This window comes from Rhinoraja longicauda, chromosome 11, assembly GCF_053455715.1.
Source record: "Rhinoraja longicauda isolate Sanriku21f chromosome 11, sRhiLon1.1, whole genome shotgun sequence".
NCBI classification, from domain to species: Eukaryota; Metazoa; Chordata; class Chondrichthyes; order Rajiformes; family Arhynchobatidae; genus Rhinoraja; species Rhinoraja longicauda.
In genome coordinates, this window is record NC_135963.1 from 35,132,681 (window position 1) to 35,159,127 (window position 26,447).

General features: G+C 43.2%; 1 protein-coding gene across 1 annotated transcript in view; it reads right to left on the reverse strand.

Annotated features, from left to right (window-relative positions):
* The window catches only part of sgip1a (SH3GL interacting endocytic adaptor 1a), a 108,152-nt gene that overhangs the window by 65,563 nt on the left and 16,142 nt on the right, over positions 1–26,447 (reverse strand). The window contains exons 3-6 of the mRNA XM_078407395.1: positions 22,524–22,587; positions 16,863–16,887; positions 10,316–10,372; positions 1,680–1,737 (exon numbers count right to left, since the gene is read on the reverse strand). Of these exons, the coding sequence (XP_078263521.1) occupies positions 1,680–1,737; positions 10,316–10,372; positions 16,863–16,887; positions 22,524–22,587 (204 nt within the window). The remainder of the gene's footprint in view (positions 1–1,679; positions 1,738–10,315; positions 10,373–16,862; positions 16,888–22,523; positions 22,588–26,447) is intronic.

The window sequence follows — 26,447 nt, forward strand, 5'->3', positions numbered from 1 at the left end:
AAGGGAGCAGATGAGAGAAGGAATGGTGTTTAGGGTTGAGGTTAGGAAAGAGAGAGGATGAAGTAAGGGAGGGGAGTGGGGGAGTAGTTGGAAGGAAGGAAGTGGGGATGAGAGAAGGGATAGGCTGAGGAAAGGGAGAGGGCAGGTGAGGGAGAAGGTGAGGGTAGGGAAGGACATGAGAGGTGAGGGGAGAGGATGTGAGGGGAAGGAAGAAAGACATAAGGAGAATAATGGGGAGCGGGGCCTTCAGGTGAGATGATGGACAGACCCATCTTTCACTATGCCAGGTAGCTGCTGTTTGGCTGTTCACCACCCAGCCAGCCCATTGTGGGCAAAACATAAACACTGTAGGAAGACTATACGACAGGGGAACAGAATCAGGCCATTTAGCCCATCAAGTCTACTTTGCCATTCAACCATGGCTGATCTATTTTCTCAGTCAACCACTTGTTATTGTCTTCTTTCTCCCTGTAACCTAATCAAGACCTATCAATCTCTGCCAGCTCAGCGACGATGTGGGTAAGAGGGATCATGGAGCGAAGCAGAGTACGAATGCATCCAAAATAGATCGCTTGCATGATGTTACACTGTAGGAGGTATAGTGTTTTAAATGTCCTGGACAAAACTGGAAAGGTTAAAATGTCATGTATCTTAAAGCATGTCATGTATCTTAAAGTGCTCCAGTACTTGATGTCTTTTTTGTGTGAAGAGAATGGATTGGCCAACCATGTACTGTATAACAATATATATTAACACAACAGTCAGAAAACATGATCAGAACCACAGTCTCTCACCATGTTCCTTGAAGGTGTGGAAAACTGAATGGAGGGATGAAAAGTGAATGAAGGGATGAAAACTGAATGGAGGGATTGAAACTGCATGGAGATGGATGTCAACTGGGAGGCAGCGCACTGCAATACTTTTATGGACAGGGATTAGGGTACTTTTCAGTATATGAGCTAAGTAAATCAGAGGATGTGATTTGAAGTACAGGATTAACTATGAATGAAAGAATAGGCTTAAGGCCGTTTTAGTTTATTTTCACATCATTTTCCTGTGATATTCTTTTGTGTGCATAAATACGAAAGGTTACTGGCGAGGGCTTAGTTTTTGTGATGTTTTATCCCAATGTCAATCAATATCTTCAGGTCAGAAGGGGAAAATAAGCTGTAGTGTTAAAATAACCAACACCAATGTTAAGAAGTTGTCTGTGGAGTTCTCATAGTACCTTTACTAGAAAACTGTTATATTTAAGTCTGAAGAAGGGTCGCAACCCAAAACATCACCCATTCCATCTCTCCAAAGATGCTGTCTCTCTCGCTGAGTTACTCCAGCATTTTGAATCTATCTTTGGTGTAAACCAGCACCTGCAGTTCCTTCCTACACATGTTATATTTAAAATGTTGATATCATACATCTCATTACAAGGCTGGCCATTTAAAGCAGTGACAGTCTCTAACTGGGATTACTTTCACAGATGGTCCACCTGTAATGGAAGGTCAACCACCTTCAGAAGTGTTGAACAAAGCTATAATATTTTCCGATGCATTTTATTCAATGAAACGGAAAAAAAATCCCAAGTTACTGGAAATCCATGATAGAAAATAGGTAAAGGTCAAAGCAAGCAGTGGACCAGGCAGCACCTGTGCCACATGATGTCAGAAGAATCTAAAGGATATAACCTGATTTGTCATCTGGCCTGATACTGTAGCCTTCATCGTCAACCTCTGGGGAATTCTGAAAATCAGACAAATAACAGAATGAAAAGTTTGGAAGATATTAAACTATCGGTAATTTCCTATAATTTTACTGACGGACAAGTTTTGTTCATTATTTAAAATGAGTGGACCTAACACGATTCACCAATGGTGCAGGGCTTCATCCTTTTGAATGATACTCTCACAGGATGCCAGGGTCCACATTAAATACCCATCACTATTTGCCACAAGGAGTAGGGTGATGTCTCTCCATGAACTGCTGTAACCTTCATAGTGAATGGTCTGCCATAATAGAGTCACACAGCACAGAGACAGACCCTTCGGCCCACAATGTCTGTGATGCCCCATTTACACTAATCCCACCTATCCCACATTTGGCCTTTATCCCACTAAACCTTTGCTGTCCAGGTACCTGTTCTAATGTCTTTTAAATGTTATTTTAGTACCAATACCAGTAGCAATAGAAAGTTACAATACTTGGAGAAAAATCTAAATGATGATGATAAAGGGACATACATTTCCAAGTCAACATGTCATGAAACTTGAAGGGGAATTTGCTGTTTCTGCCATCTTTTACCGTTTAGTCCGCAGAATTCACATGTAGAACATAGAACTGTATAGCACAAGAACAGATCCTTCAGCCCATAATGTCTAAGCCAAACATAATGCCAAGACCATCTCTTATCTACGTGTGCACAGGTATCTCTCCAATCCCTGCATATTTATATACCTATCTAAACACCTCTTACTTGCCATTATTGTATCTGCCTGACCCACCAACCCTGGCAATGTGTTCCAGTCACTCACCACCCTCTGCGTTAAAAAGTTGTCCTGCACTTTAACCCTTAAATGTCTCCTTCAAACTTTGCCCTTACTCTAAAACTATGCCCTCTGGTATTTGAATTTCCATCCAAGGAGAAAGGTTCTGACTGTCCATCCTATCTATATCTCTCATAATTTATATATACTTCTACCATGTCTCCCTACAACCTCCAGCATTCTATTCAAAACAATCCAAGTCTGTTCAACCTCTTCCTGTGGCTAATACCCACTGATCCAGGCGACATTTGGGTAAACCCTTTTAGCACTATTTCCAAAGTCAAAATGTTATGCACCACTATCAGATTTCCCCGCAACCTCCAACGTTCAAGAGAAAACAATCCATGCATCCAACCTCTTCCTAGAGCTAATACCCCTAATCTGGGCTACATTCTTGTAAACCTCCTCTGTACCCTTTCCAAAGCCTCCACATCTTTCCTGCAATGGGGCGACCGGAACTCGCGGTGCTGGCTCGAAGGGCCGAATGGCCTACTCCTGCATCTATTGTCTATTGTCTATTGTCTAACTCACAAACCTCCAGCTTTAATATTGTCCTTTCACCACAATCCTCTGTCTTCTGTCAGTAAGCCAGTTCCGAATCCATATGACCAAGTCACTGTTAATCCTATGCATCTTCATCTTCAGGATCAGCCTGGCATGGGGACTTTATCAAATGCCTCACTAAAATCCATGCAGATAACATCCACTACTCTACCCTCATCAACCACGCCCATGTGCGGAGGTTTCTTCAATTTCCCCTCTCCCCATATATTTAATTTCACTGAAATTTCAATGGAGGCTCCACTTCCCAAACTTTTATAATTATTTCAAGTTGTGTAGTTAGTTGTGTAGTCAGGTACAATTTTTAATTAGCAAAAGAACTCACCAATACTATTGACTTTATGCGATGTGAAGAAATGTATGACTGAAGTAGATATATAAGGTCACAAGGCAGGAGAACATTCAAGCTGAAAATTTATATTGCTGAATGTTTATTGTCCCTATTCAAGCTGATGATCATGTGAAAAATTATGAACAAACGTCAGGTTCACAAAACCAGACCAAATCAAATCTAGACAATTACTGTCAATTAGTGTGCTTTAAATAGTTGCTTTCTCCTTTTATGCTTGTCCAGCTTCTACTTAAGTAGATATTCTCCACTATTTCCTGTGGTAGCCAGCTGCACATTCTCACCACATTTGATAAATGCATTTCCTCAGAATTTCCTACTGGATTGCTTGATAACTGTCTTAAATTGATTGCTTAAATTGATGGCTTCTTATTATGCTTTTCCCCACAAATGGAATGTTCTCTCTATATCCATCCAATCAAAATTGTTGACAATTTAAAATATATTGTATGGTTAACCTTCAGGTTTCCTTTTTCCAGAGACCAAAAGAGACCTTGCCTGTTCATCTTTTCCACAGTTTTAGTTTCATATTTACTTTTAGAGATACAGCGTGGAGACAGGCCCTACGGCCCACTGAGTCTTCGCCGACCAATGATCTATCATACACGCTAGAGATCATTTACAGAAGTCAATTAACCTACAAACCTGCACATCTTTGGGGGAAACTGGAGCATTTGGAGAAAACCCATGCAGATTTGCAGATGATACTAAGTTGGGGGGTAGTGTGAATTGTGAGGAAGATGCAATAAGGCTGCAGGGTGACTTGGACAGGTTGTGTGAGTGGGCGGATACATGGCAGATGCAGTTTAATGTAGATAAGTGTGAGGTTATTCACTTTGGAAGTAAGAATAGAAAGGCAGATTATTATCTGAATGGTGTCAAGTTAGGAGGAGGGGGAGTTCAACGAGATCTGGGTGTCCTAGTGCATCAGTCAATGAAAGGAAGCATGCAGGTTCAGCAGGCAGTGAAGAAAGCCAATGGAATGTTGGCCTTCGTAACAAGAGGAGTTGAGTATAGGAGCAAAGAGGTCCTTCTACAGTTGTACCGGGCCCTGGTGAGACCGCACCTGGAGTACTGTGTGCAGTTTTGGTCTCCAAATTTGAGGAAGGATGTTCTTGCTATGGAGGGCGTGCAGCGTAGGTTCACTAGGTTAATTCCCGGAATGGCGGGACTGTCGTATGTTGAAAGGCTGGAGCGATTGGGCTTGTATACACTGGAATTTAGAAGGATGAGGGGGGATCTTATTGAAACATATAAGATAATTAGGGGATTGGACACATTAGAGGCAGATAACATGTTCCCAATGTTGGGGGAGTCAAGAACAAGGGGCCACAGTTTGAGAATAAGGGGTAGGCCATTTAGAACGGAGATGAGGAAGAACTTTTTCAGTCAGAGGGTGGTGAAGGTGTGGAATTCTCTGCCTCAGAAGGCAGTGGAGGCCAGTTCGTTGGATGCTTTCAAGAGAGAGCTGGATAGAGCTCTTAAGGATAGCGGAGTAAGGGGGTATGGGGAGAAGGCAGGAACGGGTTACTGATTGAGAGTGATCAGCCATGATCGCATTGAATGGCGGTGCTGGCTCGAAGGGCTGAATGGCCTACTCCTGCACCTATTGTCTATTGTCTATTGTCTATTGTCACAGGGCGCATGTACAAACACTATACAGACAGCACCCGTAGTCAGGATCAAATCCAGGTCTCTGGTGTTGTAAGGCAGCAACTCTACCGCTGCGCCACTGTGCCGCCCTTTTTCCTGATATGTATAGGAGAGGGGATCTTATAGAAAAATATAAAATTCTTAAGGGATTGGACAGGCTAGATGCAGGAAAAATGTTCCCGATGTTGGGAGAGTCCAGAACCAGGGGTCACTGTTTAAGAATAAGGGGTAGGTCATTTAGGACTGAGATGAGCAAAAACCTTTTCAGCCAGAGAATTGTGAATCTGTGGAATTCTCTGCCACAGAAGGCAGTGGAGGCCAATTCACTGGATGTTTTCAAGAGAGAGTAGAATATAACTCTTAGGGCTAACGGAATCAAAGGATATGGGGGAAAAAGCAGGAATGGGGTATTGATTCTTGATGATCAGCCATGATAATATTGAATGGCAGTGCTGGTTCGAAGGGACGAATGGCCTACCCCTGCACCTATTTTCTATGTTCCTATATATAGGTGCATATCACAGAACACAGAATATAGAAGAGTACAGCACAGGAAGGTATTACCAAGCAACTTCTCCCTGGATGTCAGACAAGAGCATCATATTGCACTTGATATGGTTGGTAGACATTGAAGGAATGTAAATGGTTGTAGTACAAGTTTGTAACCTCATGTACCGTCTCAAAGTGATTTGGGTGCTTTTATTGTCACTCTGCACGTCTGTAAGGCTGCAATTTCCACAAAACTCACTTGTCCCTTTGCTCATTCCTGTATGCCGAATGAGATGAATCCCACTCTAGTACAGCAAAGCACTTGTGACTTCCCTCATGGAACAAAGTATTGCTAACTGTAGAGCGTTGCACTGAGTACAACTCCAGCCTGGGAAGATCCAGAATTTAAAACACTGACAGCCATATAAACTTTGATAGTTTCTGGCAATGGCTGAGGGCCTTCTTTGGTGCTGAACATGGGATATAACACCTCATAATTGTTTTGGTGCTATTTCTCCACCAATTTCTGTAGCTGATCTATATCCCGCTTTATACTTTGATAGCCTTCCTCACAGTAGATGACCCCAGCAATCTTGGTGTCATCTGCAATACTTACTAACAAACTCGCCTACGTTTTTGTCCAAGTCATTTATATATATCACAAACTGCAGTGGTCCCAACACAGACCCCGGCACTTCTCCCCCCCCTCCCCCCCTCCTCTCCCTCCCCCCCCCTCTCCCCCCAGACCAGAAGTGACACAGTTGGCGTCCTGGTGCCATCGCAACAACCTGGAGCTCAATGCTCTTAAGACAGTGGAGTTGATAGCAGACTTTAGGAGAGCTCCTCCTCCCCTCCCCCCACTCACCATCAACAACACCACAGTCACATCTGTGGATTCATTTAAGTTCCTTGGAACCATCATCTCCAGGGACCTTAAATGGGGGGCCACCATCGACTCCACATTCAAAAAGGCCCAACAGAGGATGTACTTCCTGTGGCAGCTGAGGAAACACAATCTGCCACAGGCAATGATGCTCCAATTCTATACTGCCATCGTAGAGTCTGTCCTCATCTTCTCCATCATGGTCTGGTTTGGCTCAGCCACCAAGCAAAGCACAACATCCGGAGGCTGCAGCATTTAGCTGAGAAGGTTGTTGGCTGCAACCTTCCCCCCCATTGACAAACTGTACACTGCAAGGGCCAGGAAGCGAGCGGGTAAGATCATCTCTGAACCTTCTCACCCTGGCCACAAACTCTTTGAAGCACTTCCCTCTGGAAGGCGACTCCGGATTGTCAAAGCCGCCACAGCCAGACATAAAAACAGCTTTATTCCACGAGTAGTAGCAGTACTCTATAACCAAAAGTCAGTAGCCTCCTTTTGCTCTGGTATTTTATTTCATTCACATGTTTAAACTATAATGTTTTATTTTTAATGTTTTATGTTTTATTCTCAATTGTTTACTGTATGTCGTGTTGTTTCTTGCGAGCGGAACACCAAGACAAATTCCTTGTATGTGTACATACTTGGCCAATAAACTTTATTCAATTCAATTCAAGTCACTATTAACCCACGCATCTTAATCCTTTGGAACAGCCTACCAGAGGGAAATTTTAGGTCTTCTATTGAATAATTCTGTTCTGAAATCCAAATCTACATAAATTCTTCCCATTGCTCCATCCTTTAGGTCCCTTATTCTGTTCAACATCAACAGCCGTTCATGTGCTGTGATCAGTTTTGAAATTATTCCTTTTACCTGCTAAATCAAAATTAATGGCTACGACCCCTTTTCCGAGATAATTATGTAATAGTTTGAAAAAGAATCACATTAATGGACATGAAGGCTGAGCAGATCAGTTGATTCATAACAGAATCAGTAACACAGATTTGGATTAATTGCTCGTTTCTGTGCTAATAACACCGAATAATTCTACCAGACAGAAATCCCCCCCAAAAATAGGAACATATTTTCCCTTATGTCATGCTTGGGAATTAAATTTGAAATGTGTGTGACAATTACAAACAAAGTTCTCATCTACCAATCTGTTTATAAGAGCAATCCATATGTTGTTTGAATGTGTGAAGAACATCCTGCTGTACGGTCTGAAATCCACAATGTATTAATGTGAACTCACATCTTTTTCTTCATTCCTTTAGCATTACTTCAAACACTGTCGTAAAATCATTTCATGTACTGCTGCTCACATACTTTGTGGTAACATCAAGAAAAAAAAATATTCTTCCAAATGTCTGTTTAGTTTCCTCTTAGAACCATTCAATGTCGTAGTCCAATGTTGTACACGACATTGCTGATGGTTCATCCAGCTAGGCTATATGGGTGGAGCTGAGAAATAAGAAAGGGATGATCACATTTACAACAGGTCCCTAGATAGTCAATGGGAATTAGAGGAGCAAATATGCCAGGAAAAGCTGCAGGGCTAACACGGTGGTTGTAATAGGGGATTTTAACTTTCCCAATATTGGCTGGGAATGTCATAGTGAAAAAGGTTCAGACGGAGCAGAATTTGTCAAATTGTTCAGGGAAGTTTTCTCAAAGAGCATGTAGAGGGCCTTACATATGGGAGAGGGCAACACTTAATCTAATCTTGGAACTTTGGCTGGGGCAAGTTTAGATCAGTTTAGTTTAGAGATACAGTGCGGAAACAGGCCCTTCGGCCCACCGAGTCCACACTGACCAGCGATTCCCGCACATTAACACTATCCTACACACACGAGGGACAATTTTACACATACACCAAGCCAATTAACCTATATACCTGTACGTCTTTGGAGTGTGTGAGGAAACCGAAGATCTCGGAGAAAACCCAGGCGGTCACGGGGAGAACGTACTAACTCCGTACAGACAACACCCGTAGTCGGGATTGAACCCAACTCTACCACTGCACCACCGTGGCTGCCCATGAAGTGTTTGTGGATGAGCCTTTTGGGACCAGCAAACACTGTTCTGTTAGGTTTCAGATAGTTATGGATGGAAATAGAATTGCCCACAGGTTTAAATTCTAAATTGGGGCAAGGCTAACTTTGAAGGTATTAGACAGGAACTGCACAGTGGTAGAGTTGCTGCCTTACAGTGCCAAAGACCCGGGTTCAATCCTGACTATGGGTGCTGTATGAATGGAGTTTGTAGCTTCTCCCTATGACCGCCTGGATTTTTTCCCAGTGCTCCGGTTTCCTCTCATATTCCAAAGAAGTGCAGGTGTGTTTGTTAATTGGCTTTTGAAAATTGCCCCTAGTGTGTTGGAATCAAAAGTGAGATAACGTGGAACTAGTGCACTGGTGATCAATGACTGGCCTGGACTCGGTGGGCCTATGGGCCTGTTTCGACGCTGTATCTCTATATCTAAAAAGACTAATCCCTACCGGATCTTCCGGTTGCTTTAGATTTTACAGATTCAGTGCGGAAACAGGCCCGTCGGCCCACTAAGTCTGCCCCGACCAACAATCACCCTTTACACTAACACTATCCTACACACTAGGGACAATTTTACAACTTTACCAAAGCCAATTAATCTACAAACCTATAGGTCTTTGGAGTGTGGGAGGAAACCAGAGCACCTGGAAAAAACCCATGTGGTCACCCATAGTCAGTATCAAACCCGGATTTCTGGCGCTGTATGGCAGCAACTTTACCACTGTGCCACCCCCAACCATTTTAACTACTCTTCCCATTCCCATACTGACCTTTCTATCCTGGGCCTCCTCCATTGTCAGAGTGAGGCCACATGCAAACTGGAGGAAAAGTATCTCATATACCTCTTGGGTAGCTTACAATTCAACGGCATGAACATTGAATCTTCCAATTTGAAATAACGAACACACAACAGCCTCCATACCCTTCCTCTTTATCCCCCAAGAACTCTTCCCACTTCTTTTCTCCCCCCCCTCCCACAACACTCCTTCCCCTCCCCTGAAAGCAGGCTGACCTTGCACCTGTTTCTCCCCTCCTCCTCCACTTATACCATTTGCAATGGATACACAATTCACAACTTTTCTATCCCCGAACCTAACAATTCGCAACTCTTTATCCTCTTGGGTCACACCTGTCCCTTCATCTCTGGCCTTTGTCCAACAATCTGCCTATTAAATAACTCCCTCACCTGTGTTCACCTATTACCGACTATGCTCCGTTCTGACCTTCCTCTCTTCCAGCTTTCTTTCCCACCTCCTTACAATAAGCCTGAAGGAGGGTTCCAACCCGAAACATCGCCTATCCATGTTCTCCAGGGATGCTGCTTGACCTGTTGAGTTACTCAAGCATGTTGTGCCTATTTTTGGTACAAACCAGCATTGGCAGTTCCTTGTTATTACCTTAAACGCTCGAAAACGCCCTTCTAACAGAGTTCAACTAGAGCAGTTCAGGCAACTTCTGCTGAGCAGAAGGCCCAAGTTAAGATAGCGCTGAAGTAGAGTGGCATTTTGAACAGCTTGAAGCTGATTTCACTCCCACTCCATTTATAAATCGCCCTCTTGTGTTCTCACCAGGCCCAAAAATAAGATGATCTGAAACTTCACACTTTCAAAGTGTTTGTGTGACTTTGTACATTGGACGGTGTACTCTGTTAAAATCATTTAAAATATAAGATCACTGATTCCATGCTGCGGATGATAATATTGGATTAATCAATGCCGTCTTTGATGATACATACCTTTAAATAAATTAAGGCATTTGAAAAAAAATTTGCACAAAACAAAGAATTTTACACTTACATATCGCTCCCAGTCAATTTCCGTATAGAATCCATTTGGAGCACCATTGGTTTTCTTCTGTTGGAGATTAGAAATGAAAATGTTATTAGTACTTTCTGTATTGCAAATTTTACAGTAAGTGTACAGTCTTGCTCCACAGCACAGACAAATATCCATAGCACCTTTCAGAATACAGGCATCATTTATATTCATGAGGAATTACTTATTTGATGATAATGTGAAGAGTGCCTCAGTGTTTTAAATTTTGACACAAGCAAATGTTCTGTCATCCAATGGTGTAAGACATTGTCCTTTATGGTTTACTAGAAAGACCAAATAGTCGTGGACTCAGTAAATTGTCATGCAGTGGGTTATTGGGAAAGGCTTCAATTTGTCTTTTTATTTGTTGGGCTGTGTGCATAAAAACTCTCGCATGAATGATATACGTTTTATAATGCTTTCCAAATTCACCATGATTCCTTATTTACTATTGTGATTTACTGCTTTGGGATCATACATGGGTGTATTAATGAAGTTAATGCAGTTGTATAGGGCCCTGGTAAAACCACATCTGGAGAATTGTGTACAGTTTTGGTCTCCTAATTTGAGGAAGGAATTCCTTGTAATCGAGGCAGTGCAGCGTAGGTTCACGAGATTGATCCCTGGGATGGCGGGACTGTCATATGAGGAGATTGAAAAGACTAGGCTTGTATACGCTGGAGTTTAGAAGGATGAGAGGGGATCTTATAGAAACATATAAAATTATAAAAGGACTGGACAAGCTAGATGCAGGAAAAATGTTCCCAATGTTGGGCGAGTCCAGAACCAGGGGCCATAGTCTTAGAATAAAGGGGAGGCCATTTAAAACTGAGGTGAGAAGAAACTTTTTCACCCAGCGAGTTGTGAATTTGTGGAATTCTCTGCCACAGAGGGCAGTGGAAACCAAATCACTGGATGGATTTAAGAGAGAGTTAGATAGAGCTCTAGGGGCTAGTGGAGTCAAGGGATATGGGGAGAAGGCAGCACGGGTTATTGATTGGGGACGATCAATCATGATCACAATGAATGGCGGCGCTGGCTCGAAGGGCTGAATGGCCTCCTCCTGCACCTATTTTCTATGTTTCTATGAAGCCAGTCAGCTGCCTTCAGGTGAAGTTTCTGTTCAATCTGACATTGATACGAGTCTATAAGTTTTCTCATATTCTATCCAGCATGGATGTGTATATTCACTAATAAATCTTGGACGCTATCCTTCCAGCAATTTTTATATGCCAAAAGCCTTTTTGACCATCTTCGACTCGATCTTCAATGAACCATGCACCTGCACATCCCTCCGCTCTACAACACTCCCCAGAGGCCTACCATTCACTGTGTAGGTCCTGCCCTTGTTAGACGTCCCAAAATGCAACACCTCACACTTCTCTGTATTAAATTTCATCAACCATTCCTCAGCCCACCTGGTCAATCAATCCAGATCCTACTGAAATCTTTCACAACCATCGTCACTATCTGAAAAACCACCCACTTTTGTATCATCAGCAAACTTCCTAATCCTGCCCTGTATGTTCTCATCCAAATCATTGATGTAGAAGACAAACAGTAACGGGCCCAGCCCCGAACCCTGAGGCACACCACTAGCCAAAGGCCTGCGCCTGATCACTGTGAGGAGCTAGAGAGGAAATTGCAGGAGCCCTGGCAGAAATTTATGAGTCGTCATTAAATACAACGAGGTGCTGGAAGAGTGGGTGGTGGCAAAATTTGTGCTTCCATTCAATTCAAGAAGGGCTGCTGGGAAAAGGCTGAGAACTACAGGCCAGTGAGCTTAGCATCTGTGGTTGGAAAGTTACAAAAGATTATTTTGAAGGATAGGATATCCATGCATTTAGTTGGACATGGGCTGATTAGATATAGTTAGCACGGTTTTGTACCTGGGAGGTCGTGTCTCACGAATCTGATTGAGTTTTTTGAAGACGTGATCAAAAATATTGATGAGGGCAGAGCTGTAGATGTTGTAAATATGGAATTCAGTAAGGCATTCGACAAGGTTCCATGTGGTAGGCTGACCTGGAAGCTTAGATCCCATGGGATTTAAGGAGAGATGGCTAAATGGATAGAGATTGGGTTTCATGGAAGGAAGTAGAGGGTGCTGGTGGAAGGTTGTTTTTTGAATTGGAGGCCTGTGACTCGTGGTGTGCCTCAGGGTTTGGTGCCTGGGCCCATTGCTGTTTGTCATCTACATCAATGATTTGGGTGAGAACGTACATGGCATGATTAGCAAATTTGCAGATGACACAAAAGCAGGTGGTATTGTAGATTGTGAAGATGGTTGTCAAATTGCAGCAAGATCTTGTTCGGTTGGACAGGTGGGCTGAGGAATGGTTGATGGAATTTAATACAGAGAAATGTGAGCTGTTGCATTTCGCGAGCACTGACTTGGGCCGGACCTACACAGTGAACGGTAGGGCTCTGGGGTGTGTTGTATAGCAGAGGGATCTCGGAGTACAGGTACATAGTTCATTGAAAGTGCATCACAGGTCGATAGGGTGGTCAAAAAGGCTTTTGGCACATTGGCCTACATCAGTCAGAGTATTGAGTACAGATGTTGGGACATCATGTTGCACTTGTATAAGACATTGGTGAGGCCGCATTTAGGGTATTGTGTTCAGTTCTGGGCACCATGTTATAGGAAAGATGTTGTCAAGCTGGAAAGGGTGCAGAGAAGATTCATGAAGATGATGCCAGGAACCGAGGGCCTGAACTACAGGGAGAGGTTGAGCAGACAAGGCCTCTATTCCTTGGAGTGCAGGAGGATGACAGATGATCTTGTAGAGGTGTATAAAATCACGAGAGAAATAGATAGGTTACATGCATAGAGTCTTTTACCCAGAGTAGGGGAATCAAGAACCAGAGGACATAGGTTTAAGGGGTGGGGGAAAGATTTAATAGGAACCTGAGGGGTAACTTTTCACACAAAGGGTGGTGGGTGTATGGAACAATCTGCCAGAGGAGGTAGTTGAGGCAGGTACTATCGCAACGTTTAAGAAACATTTAGACAGGTTCATGGATAGGACAGGTTTAGAGGGATATGGGTCAAATGCAGGCAAGTGGGACTAGTGTGGGTGCGAAATGTTGGCCAGTGTGGGCAAGTTGGGCTGAAGGGCCTGTTTCCACACTGTAAGACTCTATGACTAAAAAAGGGTCCTGACCAAAAACATCACCCATCCATTTTCACCAGAGATGCTGCCTGACCCGCTGATTTATTCCAGCATTTTGTGTTTATCTTTGATATAAATTAGCATCTGCATTTTTGTTTTGTTACAAAGTTTATCTAACCTCACCCTATGGCTGAAACCCTGTAATCCAGGCAACATTCTGATGAATCTCATCTGCATCCTCTCCAAAGCCTCCACATCTTTCCTATAATAGGGTGACCAGAACTGCACACAATATTCCAAATGTGGGTTAACCAGTCCTTTATAAATGCGTCAGGACTTCCTGACTCTTATACATCATTGAAGGCAAGCATACCATACACTTTCTTTACCATCCTATCTACTTGTGCTGCCACTTTCAGTGTGCTATTAACTTGGACTCCAATATCCCTCTGCACATCAATGCTGTTAAGGGTCTTGCATTAACTGTTTTCTCTCTCCTTACGTTTACAATCCCGAAGTGCAACACCTCACACTTCCTCGGGTTAAAATCCATCTGCCATTTCTCTGCCCATTTCTTCAGCTGGTCTATGTTCCACTCTATCTTCTGACAGCATTCCTCACTGTCTGCAACTCCTTCAATTTTGGTCTTGTTAGAAAACTTACTCACCAACCCATTTATATTTACGTCTATGTCAATTATAACAGCAGATCCCTGCAGAACTCCACTGGTCACAGACATCCAGCCAGAATATCTTCCTTCCACCACAACCCTCTGTCTTCTATGAATAAGCCAGTTCTGAATCCATACAACCAAGTCATCGCGAATTGAAATACATCTTAATCTTCTGGATCAGCCTACCATGAGGGTCCTTGTCAAAAGCCTTTATTAAAGTCCATGTATACCACATCCACAGCCCCACCTTCACGAATCTGCTTTGTCATCTCCTTAAAAAAACGCAATCAAGACACAAACCGCCACATACAATGCCATGCTGGCTATCCCTAATTAGCCCATTCTCTTCCTAATGGAAGTAAGTCCTGTCTTGAAGAATTTTCTCCAACAGTTTCCCTACCATTGACATGAGGGCCACTGGCCTTTAGTTCCCCAGATTCTCTCCACTTCCCTTCTTAAACAAAGAAACAAGAATGAAACAGCCGCTCGTTCGAAGCTGGGTCGGAGGTAGAGCCTCGTGGGTCAGAGGTAGAGCCTCGCGTGTTGACAAAGCCCATGGCCATCGTTGCCTGGGTCGACAGAGCCCGCAGCTCTGGCCTGGGTCGGTTCCACGGAGGTGTCCGGAGAGGACCCGGCGTTAGTGGAGAGGTCGGTGTGGCTGTCGATGATGGCGTCGACCGACGGGCGAAGACGGATACGTGGAAGTGAGGACGCCGCTGCCGAGGGAAGGAACAAAGGAAGACTCGGCATGGGGGACTGGTGTGAGGGAGGGGGAAGAACAATGGGGTCCCAGCATGGAGGGACTTCCGTGAGGGTGGTGGGAAGAACAATGGACAATGGGGGACCGGGCGTAGGGGGACCGCTGTGGGGGTGGCAGGAAGAACAATGGACAATGAGGGACCCGGCGTGGGGGGACCGCCGTGAGGGTGGCGGGAAGAACAATGGACAATGGGGTCCTGGCATGGAGGGACTTCCGTGAGGTTGGCGGGAAGAACAATGGGGGACCGGGCGTGGGGGGACCGCCGTGAGGGAGGGGGGAAGAACAATGGGGAAACTTGCACGGGGGGGGGGGGGGTGGAATTTGTAACTTTGTAAGCGCCCTTTATAGGTGACTATTTGCATACCTTGGCAAGGTATGCAAGCAAAGAATTTCACTGTGACGTCACATGTGACGATAAAGTATTCTATCTATTTATCTAACATTAGCCACTTTTCAGTCCTCTGGGATCAAAATGCATGGCTCCACACTTTGCTACACTATATTCCATCTGCCACTTCTTAGCCCACTCTCCCAACCTGTCCGTCCTTCTGCAGAGTCCCTGGTTTCTCCGCACTACCTGCTCCTCCACCTATTTTCGTATCATCCACAAACTTGGCCACAAAACCTTCAATCCCCTCATCCAAATAATTAATATACAACGTGATGAGTAGCGGCCCCAGCACCAACCCCTGTGGAACTCTGCTAATCACTGGCAGCCAACCAGAAAATGCCCCCTTTCACAAGATCAAGTTATAGTAGAATTATGCCATTCGGCCCATTGAGTCCACTCTGCCATTCAATCATGGCTGATCTCTGCCTCCTTATCCCATTTTTCTGCCTTCTCGCCTTAACCCTTGACACCCGTTCTAATCAAGAATTTGTCTATCTCTGCCTTAAAAATATCCACTGACGGCCTCCATAGCCCTCTGTGGCAATGAGTTCCACAGATTAACTACCATCTGACTAAAGAGTGATTGTCTTTATTGCCAGTCTTGCCTTCTGCCATCCGGCCAACCTGCTATCCATTCTAGTATCTGCCCTTTGATACCATGGGCTCTCATCTTCCTTAGCAGCATCACATGTGGCACCTAATCAAAGGCTTTCTGAAAATCTAAGTAAACTAAAGCCACTGGCTCTCCTTTGTCTGTCCTACTATTTACTTCAAAAATTCCAGCAGATTCGTCAGGCAAGATTTCCACTTCACAATACCCTGCTGACTTTTTTATCATGCGGCCTATTTTATCATGAACTTCTAAGTACTCCGTAAACCTCATCCTTAGGTTCAAGAGCCTCAGCAATCTGAAAATGACTACATATTCTCCTCACTGATCTCGCAGATGGGGTAATAGATGGGGTAGACGCACAGAGTCTCTTGCCCGGAGTAGGGGAATCGAGAACCCAAGGACATAGTTAAGGTACAGTTTATTTGCAGCTCAATGGAAATAAAAGCTAACTGCAGATGCCAAAATCTGGAGAAATTCAGCGAGTTAGGCAGCATCTATGGAGGGAAATGGAGGGTCAAGATATTGAATTCAGACCCTGCATCTGGATTGAAAAAGTAGAGGGTAGATTGCCAATACAGTATAAAGAGATTAGGAAGAGGGGTGGGACATGATGAGTTGACGTCTTGTGTGATATTGCACATATTGGAAATTTGACATTAAAACAGGAAAGCTCAAGCAGACCAAAGGGGAAAAGATTGACATTTCAGGTTGAAGACCTTTCTTCAGAACCCAATAATTGTTCTGAAATGTTTATCTCTTTCCACAAATGCTGCCTCATTTCTAATGGAAAGTCCATATTGAACAACGCTTCTGTTGAAACAAATCTGTAATCTAGTGAGTCTGCTGCTGCTGAGACCTTTGGCTGGATTTGAAACAGGGCAGCAAATGTACCAAGAGACATCTGTATAATTAATGCAATGTTACAAATATTGGTGTGATTATTTAATATACACATTAACCAATAACAAATACTTACACTTCCATCTCTGTCTGGTGAACCACTGCATGGAAACAGAAAACATTGTATTTTTATGCAAAAATGGTCATATTCAAAATAGAATTATTGATGTTTGATGTTATGAACAACTCTATAGATATTAGTATATATCATCATAGATACTGACAGTTTGCTGGCTTCTGGAGGCTTAGAAACATCTAGATATTTGGGCATTCATTGTGTGGTAAAGTTGCAGTATTGCCACCTCCACATCTTCACTTTGAACAAAGTGTTATTGTATTTACATGCATTTGATTTTGGCCAACTGTCTTTGAACAATGAAACATGGGAACGAGGAACAGCTCTCATATGGATTGCTATAGTTTCTACCCACAAGACGTCCATCTACACGGTGCATTTAAAGTAATGCTATGTACCTCACAGGAACTCAGACCGAGGAACATTTGGTCAAGGAGAAGATTTCGGGAAATACCTGGGAAAAGCAAGGTACAAAGATAGAATTGCCATGGGTTGGGGCAGCTGAAAGCTTAGTTGCTCATTGCTGAGCCTCGATACGTAAGATCAGAGTCAGGTAACATGGTCTCATCAAGCTGAACAAAGATGGAATGGAACAGGATGTTGTGGTCAACCATGTCAAAGATAGATAGCAGGCAATGAGGGACAGGATGCCTCTGTTGTACTCAGCAGCTGCAAGGATGGAAACCTAATTTTAAAAAGAAACCCTGGGCAAAAGTTGCATTAATTTGGAAGTAACAGTATAATTAACTCTGGAGCAGAAAGAAAGGAGGAAGATTACATAATAGTTCAGATTAGCAGGGGGATTCACTTCTAACATCTTCCAATAAACACGAGATGAACAAACTTTCATCAAATTTTGTGCCTGCCTATCATGTGATTTTACTGTGAACAATTTTAATGAAACTTCAGTCAGTTAGCAAGTACAAAAAAAGACCGGCACTAGCACTCTTGTGATTGTGCTCCTTTCACACCTCTGTGTCACAGCCACTAAAATCCAAAGCAGATGAAAAAAATCTGTTTTGGTTGTGCAACATTGGTATTTAATGGCTCCACATAATTGGAGAAAATGTCGATTAACCTACAGAAACCAAGTACCAACTGAATTTATGGAGAAACCAATTGCCAGGCAGTAAAGTACAAGTCGTGTTATTTTCACTGATTTAACATTCATACCCTACTTATTTTAACCCAAATTTAGTTCGATTTTCTCAGCTGAATTGAAGGCGACAGTCAATGATAAACAACATAAACAAACACATCAGTCCAACCAGTTCTAAGGCTGCTCTGTGGAATGCCCACGCATCACCTCTCCTGACACCAACCTTCCTTGGTGTTAACCCAACTACCAGGTCACAATGTGTAGGAAGGAACTGCAGATGCTGGTTTACACCGAAGATAGACACAAAATGCTGGAGTAACTCAGCGGGCCAGGCAGCGTCTCTGAGGAGAAGGAATGGGTGGCGTTTTGGTTGGAGACGATGGCCTCGCATGACATCACTCTCCATCAGTCGACTGAAGCTCAAGAAAGGGAAGAGCGGATGCTTTAGTGTCTGATCAATGTATATAAAGTCTGAAGAAAGGTCTTGACCCGAAACGTCACCCACTCTCTCCAGAGATGCTGCCTTCCCTGCTGACTTACTCCAGCTTTTTGTGTCTATCTTCAATATAAAGTCTACCTCTTGATAAACATTCTGCCTCAATCTGCAACTGGATTTTAGTTAATTTTGACCAAAATTTTTTTAAATGAGGACTGGATTTAGAGCCATTGTTGAGACTATATTCTGGTCTTGCTCTCTTCATAATCATAATCATAATCGTAATTTATTGGCCAACATACGAGGAATTTGGTTTGTCATGCAGTCATGCCAAAAAAGCAACAAGACACACAACTACATAACAATTTGACATAAACATCCACCACAGTGGCTCCTCCACATTCCCCACTGCGATGGAAGGCAATAAAGTCTTATCTTCTTTCCTCCTTTCCTCCCGCGGTCGGGGGGAGTCGAACCATCCACAGCCTGTGATTGAGCTCCCACGTCGGGGGGGGCCTAAGCTCCTGCATCGGGACGGTCGAAACCCCTGCGGCATGGAGTCCCGAAGTCGGCCGCTAACCAGTGACCCCGAGCTCCACCATGTTAAAGTCCACAGCTCCCGCAGGTTGGAGACCCAAAGGCCGATCCCTGGCAAAGGGGTCGCCCGCTCCAAGATGTTAAAGTCTGCAGGCTCTGCGTTGGAGCTCTAGAAGTCCCAGCAAGAGGCCAACAACTCCACGATGTTAGACCGTTAGATGGAGATACGACACGGAAAAAGTCGCATCTCTGTCGAGGTAAGAGATTAAAAAAGTTTCCCTCATCCCTCCCCCCCCCACCACTCCCCACAAATATAGAACTAAAGATAAACTAAAACATATATTTTACAACAAACTAAAAACACAAAGAAGGAAAAAGACAAAGACAGACCATTGGCGAGACAGCCCCAAAGTGCCCCCTGTGCCCAGCTTTAGCCCTCTGAGTTTCTCCAATAATTCCTTGTAATTGAGAGGGATTTGGTGTACGTTCCACCATTTTGTTTGAACTTAGCTCTTCTCATTCAAGTGAATATATGGCTAATTAATGCAGTTTTTCCTTATATGACCAGACTAATATTTTCTAATCTATCATCACTTTAATAATATAAAAGGCTGGAGTAAACACAAATTAAAATTAAACTCAGCGGGTCAGCAGCATTTGTGGAGGAAGCAGATGTGCAATATTTTGGGTGGGGATCCTTCTTCAGACTTCTCTCTGCTGTGTTTCTCCAGTAATTTCTGTTTTGCTCAAGATTTCAACTTCTGCAATTTTTTGGCATCACCATTTTAATAATACTCTGCCTTTCTGCTTCTCATAGCAAAGTTGGTAATTCACATTATACCATATCCAACAATCCAACATGTATTTTCCACACATGGCACTTGTCTAAATCCATTTGATACCCCTTTGCAATTCTTTTACAACTCGCAATTCATTGAGTATAGGAGCAAAGAGGTCCTTCTGCAGTTGTACAGGGTCCTAGTGAGACCGCACCTGGAGTACTGTGTGCAGTTTTGGTCTCCAAATTTGAGGAAGGATATTCTTGCTATTGAGGGTGTGCAACGTAGGTTTACTAGGTTAATTCCTGGAATGGCGGGACTATCATATGTTGAAAGACTGGAGCGACTAGGCTTATATACACTGGAATTTAGAAGGATGAGAGGAGATCTTATCGAAACGTATAAGATTATTAAGGGGTTGGACACGTTAGAGGCAGGAAACATGTTTCCAATGTTGGGGGAGTCCAGAACAAGGGGCCACAGTTTAAGAATAAGGGGTAGGCCATTTAGAACTGAGATGAGGAATAACTTTTTCAGTCAGAGAGTTGTGAATCTGTGGAATTCTCTGCCTCAGAAGGCAGTGGAGGCCAATTCTCTGAATGCATTCAAGAGAGAGCTGGATAGAGCTCTTAAGGATAGCGGAGTCAGGGGGTATGGGGAGAAGGCAGGAACGGGGTACTGATTGAGAATGATCAGCCATGATCACATTGAATGGCGGTGCTGGCTCGAAGGGCCGAATGGCCTCCTCCTGCACCTATTGTCTATTGTCCATCCAATTTCCAGTTTTTTGCGAAACATCACAGATGTACATTATGAACAGCTGGAACATAAGCAATGATTCCCGTGGTACCCCGCTGGTCTTTGCTTGCCACAAAAGAAGGTTCTATTTATTCCTGTCCTCTGCACTTGGTCTTTTATTTACTTTTCAGTCCATGTGAGTTTTTTTAACCCCAAATCCATATGCTTTAACTTTGCAGGCTATTCTCATATGGATCCTTATCAATGACCTTCCGAAAATCCACTTGTTTTCTATGTAGATGGAAGAACTGCAGATGCTGGTTTAAACCGAAGACAGACAAAAAAAGCTGGAGTAACTCAGGATGTCAGGTAGCATCTCTGCAGAAAAGGAATAGGTGATGTTTTGGCTCAAGAAGAAGTGGCTTTCCCCTACTCTGGGAAAAAGAATGTGCATTGACCTGATCTATTCCTCTCATGATTTTGTACACCTGTATAAGATCACCCCTCATCATGGGCTCTCATCTTCCTTAACAGCCTCGAATATAGTGCATGCATAACTTCTAAAGTGCTAGAGATTAAGCAATAAAGCCACTTCTTCTTGAGCCAAAACATCACCTATTCCTTTTCTGCAGAGATGCTACCTAACATCCTGAGTTACTCCAGCTTTTTGTGTCTGTCTTCGGTTTAAACCAACATCTGCAGTTCTTCCATCTACATAGAAAACAAGTGGATTTATTAGTGATAGATATTTCTTGTGATTTCTAAGGAATAGAGTCCTAGCCTGCTCAACCTCTCCCTATAGCTCAGGTCGTAAAGATCTGGCAACAGCCTAATAAATCTTCTCTGACCCCATTTCCAGCTTGACGACATCTTTCCCATAACATTGTGACCAAAAACTGAACACAATACTCCTAATTGTGGGTTCACCAATGTGTTGTAGAACTGTAACATGACTTCCCAATGTTTATATTCAATACTGTGAGTGATGAAGGACAATGTGTCAAAAGCCGTTTTGACCACTCTATCTCCCTGTGATGCCACATTCAACGAACTATGTACCTTCACTCCTAGACCCCTCTGCTCTACAACACTCCCCAGAGCCCTACCATTCACTGTGTAGGTCCTGCTCATGTTAGACTTCCCAAAATGCAACACCTCACATTTCTCTGTATTAAATTCCATTAACCGTTCCTCAGCCCACCTGCCCAAACGATCAAGATCCTGCTGCAATCATTGACAACCATCTTCACTATCTACAATACCACCCACTTTAGTGTCATCTGCAAACTTACTAATCATGCCGAGTACGCTCTCATCCAAATCAATGATATAGATGCCAAACAATAATTGGCCCAGCACCAAACCCTGAGAGGCACACCACTCATCACAGGCTTCCAGTCCACAAAACAACCTTCCACCATCACTCTGCGCTTCCTTCCACAAAGCCAATGTTCTACCTGTTACATCTTGTAATTAGCTACTCAGTTAACCAATTTGGATGCCGCAAACAATCAATGCATTTGCAGCTCAAAGCTTGCCCAAACCTGCCGACTGACTCACTTTTTAAATGATGATCGCAGGACCATACCTATCACAAGAAATCACAAGAAATATCTATCATTAATAACTTGAGTAGATTATGTAACAAAGTCCTACCATTCAAAGTACTGCAATGAAACATTTACATGTTCTGGACTTCTGACCATTAAGATTTTCTGAGCAGTGCTGAATAAAGTATCCATTACCCCTCAGCTTTCGTCGGTACATTAATACATTTTCAAGAAAGCTTTGAAGCAGAAAAATAAGGCAAACAACAAAACCACCATTTCTATTTACAATGCGATTGCTGAACTTAATGGTAATAGCGTATCAAGACCTCCAATTAGGCTGCCCAGAGTCACATTATAATAAGACTGAAGAACACTGGTGAATGTCTTTACAGCACTTCTCAAATTGACAAGATTCCAGTGATAATTCATTGAAGAGACAAACCCGGCAATGACACCTCGTTTATCCCGCAAGGATCAACCCAATCTGCCAAAAGAGAATTGGTGTTTAGACCAAATACTTGCGTTGAATCAGTGTCTTTTTCTTTCTTCCGTATACCAAAAGCTTTCCTTGTACGTTTTTTCAATCCTGTTAATTAAACACAAAGAAAGTAAGCTTGGCATTAAACAGATATTACAAAGATCAGTGATAATTTGTATGTCAGATAAATAAAATTGTTTACTTCAGAGATGCAGCATGGAAACAGGCCCTTCGACCCACTGAGTCTACGCTGACCATCGATAATCCGTTCTCACACTATTCTGCACACTTCCTACACACCAGGGGCAATTTACATAGGCCAATGAACCTACGCACTCACACGTCTTTGGGAAGTGGAAGGAAACTGGAGCACCTGGAGGAACCATGTGGTCACAGGGAGAACGTGCAAACTTCACACAGACAACACCCGAGGTCAGGATTGAACCGGGGTCTTTGACACTGTGAGGCAGCAACTCTACCAGTTACGCCACTGTGCTGCCTGTTATATAGTTTGATAGCTACCTTCTTCAGAAACTTAAATAGAACTCTTTTTTTTTAACTCTAGAATATTTCCTTTCGGCTCCCTTCTTTTTCCAAGTAACTTCTAGACAGAGAGTGCTGGTACATTATGTGTTCTTGCATGATCTCAACGCCCTTTCATTGGATAATGATTAGCAGTGTTAAACCTGAAAAATTCCTCCCCCTTCCTCCCTCGGTTTGATTAAGGCAAATATTTCCTGTGGTGGGCATGGTCCTACTATCATCACTGACATTTTGAATGAAAACAGCAGAAGTGTTGTATTTTCTGCCTTTCTGCCTAGAAAGTAGCCAGAGATGGTTCTTACAATTAGTATACTTGAAAATTTAGCTTTAATAAACTGAATTTCCCCTTTTCACACTGCTTATGTCCTTCATTATTACTTATTGCAAAGGAAAGTCAAATAGTGCCTCACAATTTTGCTGCAAGTGGCTTTATGCAGTGAAAATCTACTGTAGAAATGAAAGGAAACCAATCAAAGGGATGTTTGTTTCACAGTTCTCAACCACGTAGATTAACGCAGTTATATGAATGACAAATGTTAAACGTGGTTGAAGCATGACACTTTTGAAAATGACACATTAACATTGAAAGCAAGCATCTTTCAAATACGAGGAATAAAATCATTTAAATGCAAAAAACACCGGTCAGGCAGCATCTTAGCTGCATTAAATTCCATCAACCATTCCTCAGCCCACTTGCCCAAATGATCAAGATCCTGTTGTAATTTATGATAACCATCTACGATACAACCACTTTAGTGTCATCTGCAAACATACTGAGAATGTCTTGTGCATTCTCATCCAAAGAAATAATGCAAAATGGGTAATATTGTGAAACATTGAATAGCCAACACAAATTGTCAAAAGTAGCTTGGAAGTTGAATTTATGGAATATATTTTGTAATGTCACACAGCATAGAGGCAGAGTTTAAAAAAATCTACCATTCAGCATATAGAATACATATAGGAGAGTTTTAAAACAGTATTTTAGGCAACTAACCATCTACGACCATGCTTAACATTTCTAATTTCCCAACACTATGTAATTTCTATGGTTCACATTTTTATGGTTCTTTTATGGTTCATACAGGATGAGGTGTTCCATACTAGGGCATCAGAAATGTCCTCATTCTTTAGGAAACAGGGGTTCCCCTCTTCCATTATAGATGAGGCTCTCACGAGGGTCTCCTCTATATCCCGCAGCTCTGCTCTTGCTCCCCCTCTACTCATTTGTAACAAGGATAGAGTCCCCCTTGTCCTCACCTTCCACCCCATCAGCCGTCGTATACAACAAATTAACCTCCAACATTTCCGTCACCTCTAACAGGATCCCACTACTGGCCATATCGTCCCTTCTCCACCCCTTTCTGCTTTCTGCAGAGACCGATCCCACCATAAATCCCTGGTCCACTCGTCCCTTCCCACCCAAACCACCCCCTCCCCAGGCACTTTCCCCAGCAACCGCAGGAGATGCAACACCTGTCCCTTTTCCTCCCCCTTCGACTCCATCCAAGGACCCAAACAGTCTCCTGCACCTCCTCCAACCTCATCTATTGTATCCGCCGTTCCAGATGTCAACCTCTGCATCGGCGAGACCAAACACAGGCTCGGCGATCGTTTCGCTCAACACCTTCGCTCAGTCCGCCTTAACCAACCTGATCTCCCGATGCCTCAGCACTTCAACTCCCCCTCCAACTCCCAGTCTGACCTTTCTGTCATGGGCCTCCTCCATTGTCATAGTGAGGCCCAGTGCAAATTGCAGGAACAGCATCTCGTATTTCGCTTGGGCAGATTACACCCCAGTGGTATGAACATTGACTTCTCTAACTTCAGATAGTTCCTCTGTCCCTCTCTTTCCCCTCCCCCTTCCCAATTCTCCCACTGTCTTCCTGTTTCCAACTACATCCTATCTTTGTCCTGCCCCTTCCCCTGACATCAGTCTGAAGAAGGGTCTCGACCCGAAACGTCACCCATTCCTTCTCTCCTGAGATGCTGCCTGACCCGCTGAGTTACTCCAGCAGTTTGTGTCTACTTTGTTTTACTCAATATCAGTTGGTTCTACAATGGGTCAAATTGGTTGAGTAAACCTCCTGTCACTAACAAGTATTGAGGAATAAAATGTGTACTGGGAAGGCAGCATAGTGATGACTAGTGTGAAAATTACATTTAGTGTTACTTTTAATAGGATTATCAAAAATAGTGAGAAACTTCTACAAATCAGAAACAGGTGAAGATGACGTTGATGAAGGGGAGAAAATAAAATTTGAAGGCAAACTGACAAGAATTTTAAACAGATTGGGAGAGACTGCAATTGATGGAATCAACAAGCAATCAGTTGGAGAAACTCAACAGATTGAGCAGCATCCATGGGTAAAAAAGAAGAGTCGACATTTCAGGTCAAAATCCTGTATCAGGACTGAGAGTGGAAAGTGGGGGACGAAGACAGGATGGATGGGGGATGAAAAGTAGTGGTTAACATTTCAGTTCATAGCTGTACATCAGGACTGAGAGTGAGGAGAGACACGTCTCCTCCTCCTCACTCTCAGTCCTGATGTAGAGCTATGAACTGAATTGTTGACCACTACTTTCCACCCACAGATGCCGCCTGACCTGCTGAGTACCTACAGCAAATAGTCTGCGTGGAGAGGTTTTAAACATGCTTCATGTAATGTTAGTCCTCAGAGTGATGTCTGTCGCCTTACAAGTACATACCCTTGCTGTGGGCTGTGCACAACTGTAGCTGTGGGCACCGTAGGACCTGGATTACTGACAACACATGGAGCAAAAGCTGCCAGCTGTCAGCAATAGTCCAAACTCTCTCTGCCAGCCGGAGTGCAGAGCTGAACTGTACATCCTTGCACTGGCTCGCCCAATATCAGCCCTGCAGAGCCAGCCTATTTCTCTCTGCACATTTCTCTCTGCACATGTTATAATGACTCTTTTTAAGGCTGATGCCATGGGCACTCATGCTCCCTCTAACACAATCTGTTCTCCACGTCTGGCACAAGTATTTACAAGGGATAGATTCGCAAAAACAGACATGAGTCCTTCAGGGACATTAGCAGGAGAAAATTCAGCGGGTAATAAGGAAATTACTCAAACTAAAAAAAACTGCCGGAAATCTGAAATATAACTGAAAACGTAGAAAACACTCAGCAGGTCAGAGACCAGCTTTGTAAAGATTAATGGTTACATTTCCAGGTCGAAGACTATTTGTCAGTATTACCAATAATCTGAAATCTCAACAGAAATTAATCTCTTGGAAGAATTAGAATTTTTTGAAATTTAACGCCCCATAAATTTAAAGTGCAATAATTGCATTGGTGTCCAAGGAGATTTCAGAGCTCTCTCTCTGGGGGACGAGAGAGATCTGTCGAGCTTACCTTAGTTGACTCAGCGGGGCGGCTCTGATCGTACATAATTGTGGT